We start from the raw sequence: 15,356 nt of genomic DNA on the forward strand, positions 1-15,356 counted from the left end.
TGTAAATACTCTATCAATATCACTGAGGAAAGTGGTCATTGTTGCTATGAAGTTAGTAGCTATTATACTCTACGTCTTTGGTTTGAAACACTGGTGCTTTGTTTGGTGATGTGGGGTAGGGGGTGATTAGGAGATTTACTTATGTTACTCATTGTGGGAATAAATATCTATCATCATAACCAGGACACCCTCCGGGTAAAGAACACAGATGACACAGATGAGTGTCATCCAATTGTTTTTGCTGAATCGCCAGAGTGTCTCATTGGACAGATCCGAATATCTTGCAGGAGGGAAAACCCCTATGCCCCTGCACCAATGGTCTCCTGACCCGTTTTCAGCTCTTCACAACACTGTCCGAAGATCAAAACCGAACCCCAAAATCAGTCCAACTGCATTTTGTCATTATTCTGTTTCGCCACAAAGTCACGTGTTGTGACATTGTGTTCACATGACTCCATCTTCTAGCCAATTGGATGCCACCTTTCAATCTGAGTTAACCAAGAGGATAGGGAAAAAAATATTTTCCCTTTGCCTGTCATTCGGTTTTTATTAATCTTTTCGCAAACGTCGAAAGTGGTGGCCATCTGCTTCCAGTAGCACCAAAGGTAAAGCCTGTTTTCAAGATTCTATATTTAGGGTTTTCTGAGGTTGTTTTAGTATGATGTTTTGTTTTGAATGTTTATTATGATATGCAATCAAAATTTGAAATAAAATGGAAATTGATAAAATGCAACCTACAAATTATGATATTTTTCTCAATGTATTTTTGCATTCATTTTGATTGAAAACAAACACACAAATGTTGACGTTATACTTAATTTTCACTGATCTTACTATAAATAGCATCACAAAATGATCAAGATGTTGGTTTAAAACACCTTTACCGTATCTGCTTTGGAACTAGTTTTGTTTTCTAGGCCGACCGTATGTCAAACACATCATTAATTCATGAATCGCTACAACTATTGTTTAATCCTTGCTGGACATTGTTCAGAAATGGCTGGATTTGATTCTCGAGGACATTCCTAAATGAGTCAATACACCTAATTAAACAAATACAAAAGAGCAATATATGTTTGAGAAAAGTGTGGCTATCTCTTGGGAGAACTGGTCAATTAGATGTCCTTTATTTCTTCCTCACTGCTGCCTGCACAACAATATGTACATTTAACTAAGCTTTTGAAGGATAATTTAATTACTGGGTAATTACCACAAGATATCTGCACCGCCTTTGTATGTGACAGATAGTTGAGGTGGCATTGTGCCGGAATTGACTTTGATCAGAACTGAAAATATCAGGGAAAAAAGAACTGTACAGCCATTATACAGATTATCATCATCATAAAATGGCTATATCAATTCATTCACTTGGTTTTCTGGGTGATTCACAATCGGATTTAAACCTTAAAGTCATTTTTGGCTATCCATGAGTATGCAACATTTATGCAACATAAAAATAAGTAAGTTTATGCTTAAAAGAAGACAATGATATCTAGTTACTGTGTAAGTTTGCCACACCAACATGTCCTTGTACAAAAATGGCATACATGTGTGGCTTTTCATTTGATTTTTTATCAGAGAATGGTTTATGTCTTATATCAGAACCTCCTTAGCAATATTTGCTTGATAGTGCCTATATAGCAGGTAGACAACTACAAAAATCATAATCTGTGAACACTAAATGATTCCATTATTTTACACGGTTAGAAACTGAGTGAACGCTTTACAGAGACAGTGACAATGTAAGTAGAACTGCTATCATTCAAGAAAATGTTATGTTTCGTATTTCTTGGATGGATCACTAGTTTAAGAAAATAATTTTGTTTTCTTATTACTGTTCCTGAATTCTAACTAATTAGTTGGTTTATTAAATATAAAACCACCTTTCTAAATGTTGTCTCAGTGTAATTGTGAGTTTGTGTTCAGTCAGTAATTACTTGTTTCTTCCTTTGAATTTCAGTTTACTAAATAATATCTGTTCCCACAGTGGATGGGACAATATTATAAAATGATATGACAATAATATATAAATATATATATATATATATATATGTATATATATATATATATATATATATATATATATATATATATATATATATATATATATATATATATATATATATATATTATGGAACAATAAATCCCAGAAATCATTCCCCTTCATGCATGTTGCAAGACGACAAGTTACAATTACAGTTAAAAGTTACAATTAAGGACATTGCATATAATAAAAATAAAGTCTGATTACAGTGGTCTCTTTTTAATGGTTTTTCATTGTTAATATCTCCTTCCTGTATTTAATGCAGTTCATGCCTCGGTAGGTTTAAATAAGAGACGTCATTCTTTATTGGAACTAAAACCTTAGTCACACTGCAGAGAGGGAAGACCCTCTTCTACAATACATTTTTTTTCTACACTGAACGCAATGCAGAGATGCGCAATGGAAACGGGGGGAGCTTTTTCTGAGCATTGCTCAGCCATGCACAAAGCGTGCTTAATTTAATAGCCGCTACAGAGGAAGAGGCCAGAAGCTCTTTAGTAGAAAGCTTGACCCACTTTCCCAATCAGATGTCATGAGCAGTGCTGCTCTTACAATGCTATATGCACAGGACAAAATCACTGATGGTGCTTCTGAAAATAGTGGGGGTTCTCTGATAGTTAAACTATGTAAGCCATGGTACTTAAGTATTGTACCACTGTTAATCAGTAGCCTACAACAGTAGACTGTGAGGTTGAATTTTTAATACGTAATTACTCTACATTCAGTGGTATAATGTCAATACTTGATAAATTGTGCAATAGTATTTAAGAAAAAAATATTATACACACATGATATTGCTGTCTTAATATAAGAAAAGAATGAAAACCATGAAAAAAAAAAGAATGGTTGAATCAAGCCAGACTTGATTTTGGGTTGGGTGTAACTAAAATACATAGTGCCAGTGAAAAACAAAAGAAATGGCCAAGAAGATTGTATAGAAAGAAGCAGTAAAATGTATTTTAAAGAGGAAGATAGTTCTAAGGGCAGCTTATATAATTTTTTATATCAAAACATACTAAATGATTTTTGCCTTTGTTTATTTAAAAAAAACTATTTAAATAGTACATTTATTGGTAGTTTAAATCTAAAATATATATAATAATAATTTCATGAATTAATAAGTTTTCTCTGCACATACTGTAAACACAGCAAGAGATAGCAGGTGTCTGCAATCCCTGATACAGAGTCAGCTTTTGCATTTCACTAATCGTTAAGGTTTGGATTTAGCTCTGTGAAACTTATCTCAGACCAGCAGTTATGGACAACTTTATCCTGGAGCAATAATCGAAAACAATAGGCAGTGAAAATTTCCACCATCAATTATCTATGTGCAAGCTGAGGTCATAAGTGTATGTTGTTGGCATGAAAGCCTTATTTACAACAGAAAATAAGGAGACTGATTTGGAAAATGATTGTGGTGTGTGCGTTAGCTAGTCAGTGAAATCTGCTAGCTAATATATTATTACAACTGATTTCGCTGAGGGTGATCCTACATCTTTTGATAGTGTTTAGCACCCTCAAGCATTCTGGTAGAACCAGACTGGCTGCATAATGCGACTTATTTACAATATAAGTGTGAGTGTGCTAATGTCTAACTTACTTATAAAAGAAAACAAGAAACCTGGATTCTGTTTTTTAGTGCATAGACTTTTTCATCAGTGTGTTCATGTGTAGAAACGATGAAATGATGAGTTTGAAAAACAGAATGAGTTTGCTAATTTGAAGCAAACATGCCTCAAACGGTGCCATATGTGCCCATTTTGTTTTCTGCACAACCTCATCACATCAGACAGAAGCGAAACTCTAATTAGATAACAATGCAAAAACAAAGCTCCTGTCCACACTCTCTTTAGTAGGTCCCTTCCTCAGATGCATTATGCACCCAAAAGTATTTCAGAATCAGAACTGATTCATCTATGATCCCCTTTGCACAAAACAATGCCATCTGCTTTGGCCTGATTGGCTCTTTTGAAAGTGTGTTGTGTATAATGCTCCCTCATGATTAATGGCTCATCCTACCGTGATTAAAAAAAAAATCTTAAAAAATGTATAATGTTCAACATGCTCTTGAGCTTTCAATATTTGAAATCATCAAGATGTGAACTGTCTCTATGACACGCAACCTCTTTTCTATAATTCAGGAAGTTTATTTGCCATTTGCTTCTAGTCTTCAGGCCTGGCACAGATCGTAGTGGATTTCTGTAGATTATTTTTGCTGTTAAGAGGGACTGGACACCAACCGCTGGATGTTGTTAATCTGGATTAAATTCTTTGCATAATCTGGCATCCTGTGGGAGATTGGAGGACATCTGGCTAGATCTCATCCATCTCTATCTGTCCCTACCACTGCCTGATGGTCTGAGATGTGCAAAGCAACATTCTCAACATTCTCAATTTGAGACTTGTAGCTTATTTAGATTAATGTCTCCTGTTTTCCGAAAAGCTTTTCTTTTTTATACAGATTATCTTAGTCTATACTCTCTTGTTTGAACTATAAAACAACATTTTATTTGATACACATATTACCTTTTATTTAATTCAGCCACCTGAGCCATGAAATGATGCAGCCACAGGAAAATGATGTCCTGCTGATAAACTTGGCTAATGGCATACAAGTACAAAACACACACAATTCCTTAATTAGCGACTATCCTAATCTGTAAGATCAAAGGCTGCTGTGGTAATACTATATCATTATTTCATGATATTAATAGCTTTGCAAAATGCATATTTGTGATTTATACACTGTTTGCAAGAAAATTTACAACGCATTACTTTATATTTATGGACATATTTAGTGATTTAGCTTTCACAGGTACACTCTGAAAAATAAAAGGTTCTAAAAGGAAGTTCTTCACCATAATTGTGTCACGATTATGTTCAGGTAGTTTCACTTTCATGGACTTTTAGGTTGTTTATTGTCTTTTTCCTGTCCCCTTTGTTCTAGTTTTCTTGCCAGTCATCTGTTACTATGGATATTCCTTTAATTATCACAGCTGATCATTATTGAGTTCGTTATCATTGAGTATTTAAGTTCCTCATTTGTTTTCTGTCTTTGTTTGGTATTGTTGGTGTTTGCTATGCATGCAGTCTCAAGTTGTTTGCGTCTGTTAATAAACCTTGTTACTATTTTGAAACTTTTAACCTGCCTTCATCATCATCTTTGGAATCTAAACATTACAGAATACTAGCCTAGAAATCTAGATGCACCCTAGCGGCAGCAAAATTTATTTTGCAGCCAGTGTAGTCTAGCAACTCTCCGTTGACTTTCGAGCTGGAAAAACCAAACTCTAGTCAGGCCAATCACATCGTGTATAGAGTAGGCGGGGCGGGCTTAACATAATGACGACAGAGTTGCGACGGTTCCCTGCTACTTGAAAACAAAGAAGAACTGCTGCTGGCGAACAGCGGTCTTTCGAATCGGCTTTGGCCATGACTCTGGAGGACTTGGAGTTAACCCTCTGGGGTCTAAGGTGTTTTTGGGGTCCTTGAGATGTTCTGACATGCCCTGACAGTTTTGCTTTTTTCAGTTGCTTATAAACATATTAATGGCAAAGGTGTAAATTCACTCTATATAGCACAAACAGGGCTACCATCATATGTGAGCACCATGCATGTACATGTTTGTATTTTTGAGAGAATAATGTTTATGCATGGTTATTGAAAAAACTAAAAACTAAAGTTTCTGAAATAAGGCCATAAAACACATTCTAAATATGTGTCAATAAGACTTTTGACTAATGGATGTCATCGTCTAGAGTTTTTTCTTCAAAATGATGTGAAAATTATCCTGCCTAATCATTCACATAACACAATGCATTGATTTAAATTTTGCAAAACACTTTCTGTCTGGAAAGGCAATATGCGGAGTGGGCGTCAACGATCATGCATATTTAGTGGTTCGCACCTGGAGACAATGGGGCCCACATACTTAATGAGCCATTCATTCAGGTGTGTCACAAGAAAGAATGCAAGAGCAACAGTTGGAAGCATCTCGTGTTTTTTTTATTTTTCCACAAATTGTGCTTGCAAATTGGCCTATAATATCAAAAGGAAAACATGTCTCGTAATTGTGCAGTTAATTCTCATACTGTATTTTCAGTTTTGGAATATTTATCCTCTCCCCAAATTTGTCACTAATAAAACACAATAAAAAATTATTTTAAAGAAAAGGCTTATATTTACCTTTTATTAGTTTGTTTACATCTACCTTGTTTTTTTTTTTTTATTAAAAAGGTTACAATTACAACAACAATTCAAGTGTAATCTTTCTTTGTAAAAACTAAAGTATACATTTTATCATACATATTTCAAAGTTAAGGATTCATTACTTGAATATAGCCTAGGCTACATTGGAATAAACACTATAACATATTATTTGATTATTTTTGACAAAACATACTATATTTAACATATGAGCAAAAATTGGCAAACAAAAGCTTATTTGAGGTGGCAGATAGCCTATTTTACAGTAAAAATGTATAATCTATCCAAAACTAATCAATGAAATGTTGTCTTTCATATGTCTGTTACATAGTAACTTTCGTTTTTATTATAAGAAATATAAATGTTAATTTGCAGTTTAATACGTTGCTTATACAAATACATTTTATTTCAACATATTTCACTCGATTTTTACTCAGTAGCCTATAGCAATACAGTTTGCTAAAAGCGAAACATTCACAGACAGAAACGATTCAAATTTAAACCGTCTTTTGCCAGTTGTGGTAAACAGCGGCATCTCTGCCATTCATTCATTCATTCATGCACAGATACGCACGCACTTGAGAATGAAAAAAAAACTTACTACATTATTCCATAGCCTCGGATCTGTTGCTCCTCGTACTTCTGAGGTAAATTTTCCATTATAGTATTATTCCTCACAGCGCTGCGAGACTGTGTAAACAAGTGCAATGATCTGATGTGTTTTCTCGAGCTGATGTGGGCGTTCACAGTTTGCGTGGATTGCCTCAGACATTTGCGTTTGAATAGCGCGCGCTCTCCGTGGGCGGGGTCACATTACATCTGAATGAGCTCTAATTAGCTCGACTGGAATCGCTCTCTTTTAATGCAGATTTCACAAGATGAGAATATTTGTTTTTTATATAAATTACTTCATTTAAAAGAAGAGAATTCAAGCTTCATGCCTGTGTGTCTGTATGTCTGTTTGACTGAGTATTCGCTGAGTTATGGTTCATTTTCGGACGCGTTTCAGAATGGACTACACTGACAGAGAGAAGGCAGAACTCGCATCATGTTTATTTTTCTTTATTTGGCGAAAAGCACAACACTTTGTTTTTATTGTGAGTATACACAAAAATAATACACACTTAACAGGATCGATTGATGTATAACACAAGCATATAAGATAAAAAGTAATATTTTATTTTATTTATTTGTTTTCACTGATAAGGAAAAAAACGAGCCTATCGCGCCGGCGCGATAGCCGACCTCAGGGGGTTAAGCTTTTCTTTGAGAAAAGAACAAAGAACGGCACTTAAGTTATTCTTAAAAAAGGAAGATGTGTTTGTAGTTTTGCCAACCAGATACGGCAAAATTTTAATCTATCAACTAGCTCCGCTGGTGGGCAAACGCTCTGGTTGGTTGTAGCGTTATCCTATTGCGTGCAGAGGGAATTTGAAAGACAACCGTTTATCCCGCCCCTCGGATTGAGCCGTGCCAATGGTAAGTTGCCAGACCTAACATTTTGATGTAGGTCTGGCTTGCCAGGCTAAAAGAATACCAGACCTAAAAAGGATCATGGCTCAAGCTAAACAGTTTATTGCCCTTGCCCGTGCTGGGCTTCCATTGTTTGAATTTTCACTTTTACCAGATCACCGAACGGACTTTGATAATGGCACTTTAAAGTCTCTTTTCTTGATTGGGGAACTGATCTGAAGGAGGAAACATGGAGAGAAGCAGTTCTCCAGTGTCTTTAGTGTGCCTACCCCGAACCCAAAGCCCACCACGCAGCCAAGCCCAGAGCCCAGCCAGCCTCCCTCCATGCTGCAAACAGATTACAAGCTAGAGCCCATCGCAGATGGGGAGCTTATGCCCGCCACGGACCCTGGGCCAGAGCCAATGCCCACTAAGGAGCCTTGGCCTGCAACCACATCTGCTGCGGAGCCAGAGCCCCAAAGTAAGTCTGACCAGGTGTGTGACAACATCCGTGACAGAGGGGACATTGGTGGAGCTGAACACTGACGAGTGCTTGATAGACTGGGAAATGGAGGTACTGCTTTCCACCCTGCCCTGTTTATAACTTCTGAATCTTCTATCATCGCTGCTGGTCCTGCCCAGCACAATGCCTTTTTCATCGTCTTGTATTGAGATGGAGTTATCGTCGCTGATCCTGCCCAGCCTCCCTCTCCCACCTCCACTGCATTATTCAGCAAGTCCGTCGGTTCCCTTCAGCCCATCGACTTCTCCCCTAACACCATCCCATTGTGTGGTTATGCCTCAGGTCTTCCAGTCACCAGCTTCATCCAAGCAAGTGGATCCCCTGTCTCCAGCCGCTAATCCTGTCACTCCATCTTGGTCCGCAGTCCTGTCGGTTCCACCTTGGCTCCTCCCTCCCTCGGCTCTTCCAGAGACTGTCGTCCATACGGCTCCACCTTGGTCAGATGTCACCCTGCCTGCGCCACGGATTTTGAAGCCATCTGCTGCGCTCCATCTCTCCACCCCTTCGCCTTCAGCGGACTCTGCCTTCCCTCCGGGTATGCAGCGGCTCCGCCTCAGTCTCCTGGACCATCGTGAGTCATGGCCATCCAACCCGATCTTACAGCAATTCGTACAAATTTTACGAGGTGACTAATTCATACGAATTCATACGAATGACCTACCCCTGACCCCGCCCCTAAACCTACCCATCGCGTGGGTTTAGACAAATCGTACGAATTTGTATGAGTGAGGTCAAACGAATTCGTACAAATTAGCCACCTTTTATCACCTGTATGAATTGGTCATGAGATAGTGTTGGGCCATTCCCATCTGCTCTCCGTCTGCACCCTGGACTCCTATGGCTTCATCTCCGTTAGTGTTGTCAAAGCTCCACCATGGCTCCTCCCCCCGTTGATTCCACCTTGGGCTATCGTCCTGGGGTGCGTTTCCCAAAAGCATCGTTAGCCAATTATGGTCGCAAGTTTCATTGTTATCAACATAGTGCAACAAGTCGTGTTTCCCGAAACCATCGTTCTAACGAACATTCACAAACAGCATCGCAAAGTTGTGTGGTTGGAACGACAGCTCCCGATCTGTGGTAGAAGCATAGTTTCTTGTTTTCATGACATGTGGACTCAATAAATCCTTATCTTGAGCAAAATATGCAAGCTGACATTCAGTGCAATCTGTATCTTTTATTTAGAATACATACAAATGTCATTTGTCGTTTAGTTTGTCAAGAGAATTAAAGCACCGTTTTTGAAGCGTGTGCATGTGCGAACGTGTATGATTCACTATGATTGAATCTGGAAATAAAGCAAAATAACAGAAAAATGAGAAATAGTCCTCAGATGCCATGTCTGTAATTTATAGTAAAACATCTAGCATTAATTCGATCTCAGATAGATTCATTAAAAGGAAGTTATTACTCCACCACCTGCATGACATCATTAACCAATGTGGTTGAATTTGCGACAATACGGTTTCGGGAAACAGTCGTGACTAGCTACTTGATTTCTTCAATGATGCATCGTACTATGGTAGTTAAGCAGCGAATTACATTGTTGTATGGGAAAGGCACCCCTGGCTGTGCTCTGGTGTACCACCTGGCCACTCCTCCCATACTCACCTCCCTGTGGAGGTCTCAACCCTTGTTCCTTCCTTGTTCTTTACTTCATGGACTTTAGTTCGTTTATCGTCTGTTTCCTGTCTCCTTTGTTCTAGTTTTCCCGCCAGTCATCTGTTACCATGGATATTCATTTTATTATCAAAGCTGATCATTGAGTTCCTTATGTGAGCTCCTGTGAAAGTCAGGAAGAAGAGTGTCAGACAAAAAGCACCTTGGAGAAACTCAACAGCAGTGCAAAATATGAGAAGACAATTCAGAAAAGCAGAGTGCATGTGGTGGAAGACAAAACTTGTAGTCCATTATAACATCTACAAAGACAGCATCCATGCTTTCAATATGGAACTAGGCAAAGCTAGACAGACTTTCTTCTCAAATATTATAAACAGCAATTTAAAGAACACACGCACTCTTTTTGCTACTGTAGAGAGACTGACAAACCCCCCAAGCCAGATTCCCAGTGAAATGCTCTCAGACAGCAAGTGCAGTGAGTTTGCTTCTTTCTTCTCTGATAAAATCAATAATATCAGAAAGGTGATCAGCACATCCTTGAGTTGTGCTTGGGTCAGACAGATCAGACCACCTGAGAAAGTAGTTACTATGTCTGATTTCAAAGAAATTGATGGCAACATTTTGGAAGAAACCGTACAGCACCTTAAAACATTAACCTGCGCTCTTGACACACTTCCCACATCTTTTTTCAAAAGTGTGTTAAACAGTTTAGAAGCAGATCTTCTAGAAGTGGTAAATGCCTCACTTCTCTCTGGGAGGTTTCCAAACTCCCTGAAAACTGCAGTTGTCAAACCCTCCTGAAAAAGAGCAAGACCATAAGGATAAGGATAAGACCATATTAAGCAAATATAGACCGATCTCAAATCTTCTTTTCATAGGCAAGATCATTGAAAAAGTTGTCTTCAGCTGAACAAATTCTTAAGCTTGAATGGATACTTTGACAATTTTCAATCTGGTTTCCAACCGCACCACAGCACAGAGACAGCACTCATAAAGATAATAAATGATATTTGCTTAAATACTGATACAGGCAAATTATCAGTGCTGGTACTACTCGACCTCAGTGCTGCATTTGACACTGTCGATCACAACATACTTCTTAACAGGCTGGAAAACTGGGTCGGGCTTTCTGGGATAGTCCTAAAATGGTTCAGGTCATACTTAGGAGGGAGAGGTTATTATGTGAGTATAGGAGACCATAAGTCTGAGTGGACATCCATGACATGCGGAGTCCCTCAAGGCTCAACTACTGCGCCACTCCTGTTCAACCTGTATATGCTCCCAATGATCCAAATAATGAAAAAGAACGAAATTGCTTACCACAGCTATGCAGACGACACACAGCTCTACTTAGCCCTGTCGCCTAATGATTACAGCCCCATTGACTCCCTGTGCCAATGCATTGATGAAGTCAACAGTTGGATGTGCCAAAACTTTCTTCAGTTAAACAAAGACAAAACTGAAGTCATTGCATTTGGAAACAAAGATAAAGTTCTCAAGGTGAACGCATACCTTCACTCTAGGGGTCAAACAACTAAAAATCAAGTCAGGAATCTTGGTGTGTCACTAGAGATTAAACCTTAGTTTCAGTAGTCATGTCAAAGCAATAACTAAATCAGCATACTATCATCTGAAAAATATTGCAAGAATTAGATGCCTTGTTTCCAGACAAGACTTAGAGAAACTTGTTCATGCTTGCATCACCAGCAGGGTGGATTATTGTAATGGACTCCTCACTGGCCTTCCCAAAAAGACCATAAGACAGTTGCAGCTCATACAGAATGCGGCCACCAGGATTCTGAGCAGAACCAGAAAATATGAACATATCACACCAGTCCTCAGGTCTTTACACTGGCTCCCAGTTAGATTTAGGATTGATTTTAATGTATTATTACTGGTATATAAATCATTCAATGGCATAGGACCTCAATACATTGCAGATATGCTCACTGAATATAAACCCAACAGATCACTCCGCTTTTAGCTATTATGCCAGCCACAGCTGGAACCAGCTTCCAGAAGAGATCAGATGCGCTCCTACAGTAGTCACATTCAAATCCAGACTCAAAACACATCTGTTTAGCTGTGCATTTAATGAATGAGCACTGTGTCACTGTTCGTCCGACTGATTTTATTGTACTGTATTTTATTTTATTTTTCTAAACTGTTTTAATTATTCTTATTTCTTTTTATTATTTTAATTTCTTCTATGTTAAGCACTTTGTATTACCATTGTGTATGAAATGTGCTATATAAATAAACTTGCCTTGCCTTATCATTGAGTATTTAAATTTCTCATTTCCTTTTTGTCTTTGTCCGGTATTGTTGGTGGTTGCTATGCACTCTGTCTCGAGTTGTTCACTTCTGTCAATAAATCTTGTTACTATTTTAAAACTCTTGACCTGCCTTCTTCATCTCTGGAATCCAAACGTGACACAGTGCCAATAAAGGACATTTACTTTTAAGAGTGTATTATAAACACTGACGTTAACCAACCAAAACTTGGCCCTGCACTCTTCCATTTTTGGTTCCCCAAAGAACCTGTAACGGTCACCAGCTAGAGTGCCCTTGAGAGCCACCAGAGGGCACTCCACATAAGACTATTATCACTCACAAACTACATTTCCCATAACTCACTGCCCGGACTCATCATCACTTATCACTGATCACATTCACCTGTACCTCATTCACTGATTGCATTCACCTGTGTCTCATCATCCTGTTAGTCTCAGTCTATTTATACCATGTTCATTCATTCACTCACCGCGAAGTCTTGTTTAAGTGTTGCACTGCATTTCTGAGCATTCTCCTGGTTTTCTTTTCTCTTGGTTTTGGATATCTTGCCCTGTTCCCTGGATTACTCTCTTGCCTCTGGTCCCTGGATTACTCTCTTGCCTCTGGTCCCTGCCTGTTTTGTTTGTTTGTTTCTTTGTTTTGACTGCCTGTCTGTGTATGACCCTTGCCTGTGCATTGGATTACGCCTCTGGATTGCCCCATACAATAAAGCTGCGTTTGGATCCTCTACCTTCGTGTCTCGGAGCAGTTCGTAACAGAACCTTTCAGTTCTAAAATAAGAGAACCATTTTCCACTATAAAGAATCTTATGTGCAATGGAAAGTTTCTATGAATGATAAAGGTTCTTCATGGAACCACTAATGCCAGGAAAGCACCTTTATTTTTAAGAAAGTGGGAAGATGTATAAAAATTGACATGACTCAGATGTCACTCTTTTTACTCCATAAAACAATCGTTTCTCTGATTTCTAATAAGTAAGGGTTAATGCCCGACGAGGTGTCCATTGTCAGGTATTAATGGACAACAGCGAGGCGTTGCCTCCGCCGAAGTCCATTAATACCTGACAATGGACACCTCGAAGGCCATTAACCCGCTTATACCATGGTCACTTGCCAAATAACACATTTTTAAAACATTAGTTTATATTTTAATTAGTTTTACAATCAAAATCTAAAGTTTTTACAAACAATAACTTGGTTTCCCTGGTTACGCCTGACGGTTTATTTACTAGGTGTCCTCTATCACTTTTTAATGGACACCCTGCAGCCAATCAGAATCGAGTATTCACCCAGACCATGGTATAATAAATTTTAATCTGCTTTTGTTTCAAGATGAAAATATTAAAAATTAGCATTTAAGGTTTTGTTTGTGTTTGCTCCTTTTGAACTTTTAGGTGACTGGTGACCACTGGCCCCTGCATTTTTTTAACTGCTCCTGTAAGATCCTAAGTCATTCACCCAATCCTAAATCCTCACCATGGAGCCCAACAAAGTGCAGTCTGAAGGAGGGCTCAATGTCACTCTAACTATTAGGCTCCTAATGCACGGCAAGGTAAAAGAACAACATGCACCTAATCTAAAATTTCGATATACAAAATTTACTGCTCCATGTTAATACATCTTCCAGTGATAAAGAACAGATTGTGGACACAGTATGTTTTGTAAGAGGACGAAAAGGCCTTAAAAAATAGATCTAACAAAAATCTGATATGATCTTTACAATCACAGGAACCTTTTTAGGGCTCTTTGGTTTTACATATGTGTTTTATGCTCCCCATACATGTGTTAGTTAGGCTGCACAATAATTGGATTGTAAGTTCGTAATTACCAAACACATTCTCTTTTTATCTTGCAGGAGGTTGGCAGCATCATAGGCAAGGTAAATTGCTACATTCAGCAACCAAGTCATTGCTTGCAAACCCTTGAGTTTGTATCAGTCAGTTATTAAATGAATGAATGGATTTTAACATGTATTTAGCAAAAATGTCAATTTGTATAATCATTAACAGTCTGGGCCCTATCTTGCACCCAGCGCAATTGACTTTGTACACCGACGCATGTATCATTCCTATTTTGCACCCGCGCACAGCGGACTTTTCCCTCCACAGACGCAGGTCAGTAAACTAGCAAATGCATTTGCGCACCCAGGGGCGGTGCAGCGCAAAGAGGAGGCGTGTTCCGGCGCAAACGTTCCCTGGTGCTATTTTGCAGGTTTAGAAAACAATTCCGCCACTGACCAGGAAAAACCTAGTCTAAAGTCAGTGGCGCGTTGCGCATGTTATTCATATGCTATTTTAAGGGCGCATGCTTGGCCATAATCAATGTAGCGTGTGCACAACGCGCATACACTTTGCTTATCTCATCTACACACAGACGCAGCAGTTCTCATTTTTAGAAAACCATACATTATTACAAGGAAAAATATTAACACACGAGGGAAATTATTGTTGTGTCCATGAAGATGTGAAAAAATAGGCATAAATCTAGCTTACACATTTACCCAAATTATTAGCCTATACGCCTGTTTAACCGAAGCTAATTTTGGTGGGTTTCTCCCATCCCCAATGTCACTTCTCTGTCTTTTACGTCTCTGACGAGAACGTCGGTCTCCTCGGCTCCTGGCGCGCGCCTGGCAAATCCGCCGTTATAATAGCAATCTGCCATGGAACAAACGCGCCTGCTCTTAAAGGGAATGTGAGATGTCGCTCTGATTGGTTCATTTCACGTTACGCCCAAACCACACCTATGAATAATGAAGCTACTTCAGACCAACCCATTTTAAATTTGCGTCGGGCGCAAGAGTAATTTATCCCGCCGGAATAATAGCAACAGCGCCCAAGACCCGCCCACAAAGCTACTTGCGTTTCGCGCTTGATACTTGCGTTTCAGATCGTTAAAATAGGGCCCTCTGTGTTTTATCAACGCATTAAACAATACAACGCAAAATTAAACAATGCATTCTTTTCAGAAAGGGGAAACTGTGAAGAAGATGCGTGAGGAAGTAAGTAATGATACAAATAATTTTATGTGCTGTGATAAGTACAACATGGTTATTAAAAAACTAGACAATCTGTTTCTACAGAGTAGTGCACGCATAAATATTTCAGAGGGGAACTGCCCAGAGAGGATAGTTACCATCACAGGACCCACAGATGCCATATTCAAGGCCTTCGCCATGATCGCATACAAGTTTGAAGAAGTATCAGACATCATTTTTGAA

At 38.7% G+C, this 15,356-nt stretch overlaps 1 protein-coding gene across 2 annotated transcripts in view; it reads left to right on the top strand.

Moving 5' to 3' along the window:
- Positions 1 to 340: 340 nt before the first annotated feature.
- Positions 341 to 15,356, top strand: part of LOC307165585 (poly(rC)-binding protein 3) — a 34,928-nt gene continuing 19,912 nt past the window's right edge. The window contains exons 1-5 of one of the 2 annotated variants that reach the window (XM_079883345.1): positions 341 to 605; positions 13,531 to 13,688; positions 13,992 to 14,015; positions 15,105 to 15,137; positions 15,219 to 15,335. In XM_079883345.1, coding sequence (XP_079739471.1) covers positions 13,614 to 13,688; positions 13,992 to 14,015; positions 15,105 to 15,137; positions 15,219 to 15,335 — 249 coding nt within the window. In that variant the 5' untranslated portion in view covers positions 341 to 605; positions 13,531 to 13,613. The remainder of the gene's footprint in view (positions 606 to 13,530; positions 13,689 to 13,991; positions 14,016 to 15,104; positions 15,138 to 15,218; positions 15,336 to 15,356) is intronic. The other variant, XR_013822505.1, reaches the window with a different exon arrangement.

The sequence above is a fragment of the Squalius cephalus genome, assembly GCF_949319135.1.
Source record: "Squalius cephalus genome assembly, chromosome: 10".
Classification (NCBI taxonomy): Eukaryota; Metazoa; Chordata; class Actinopteri; order Cypriniformes; family Leuciscidae; genus Squalius; species Squalius cephalus.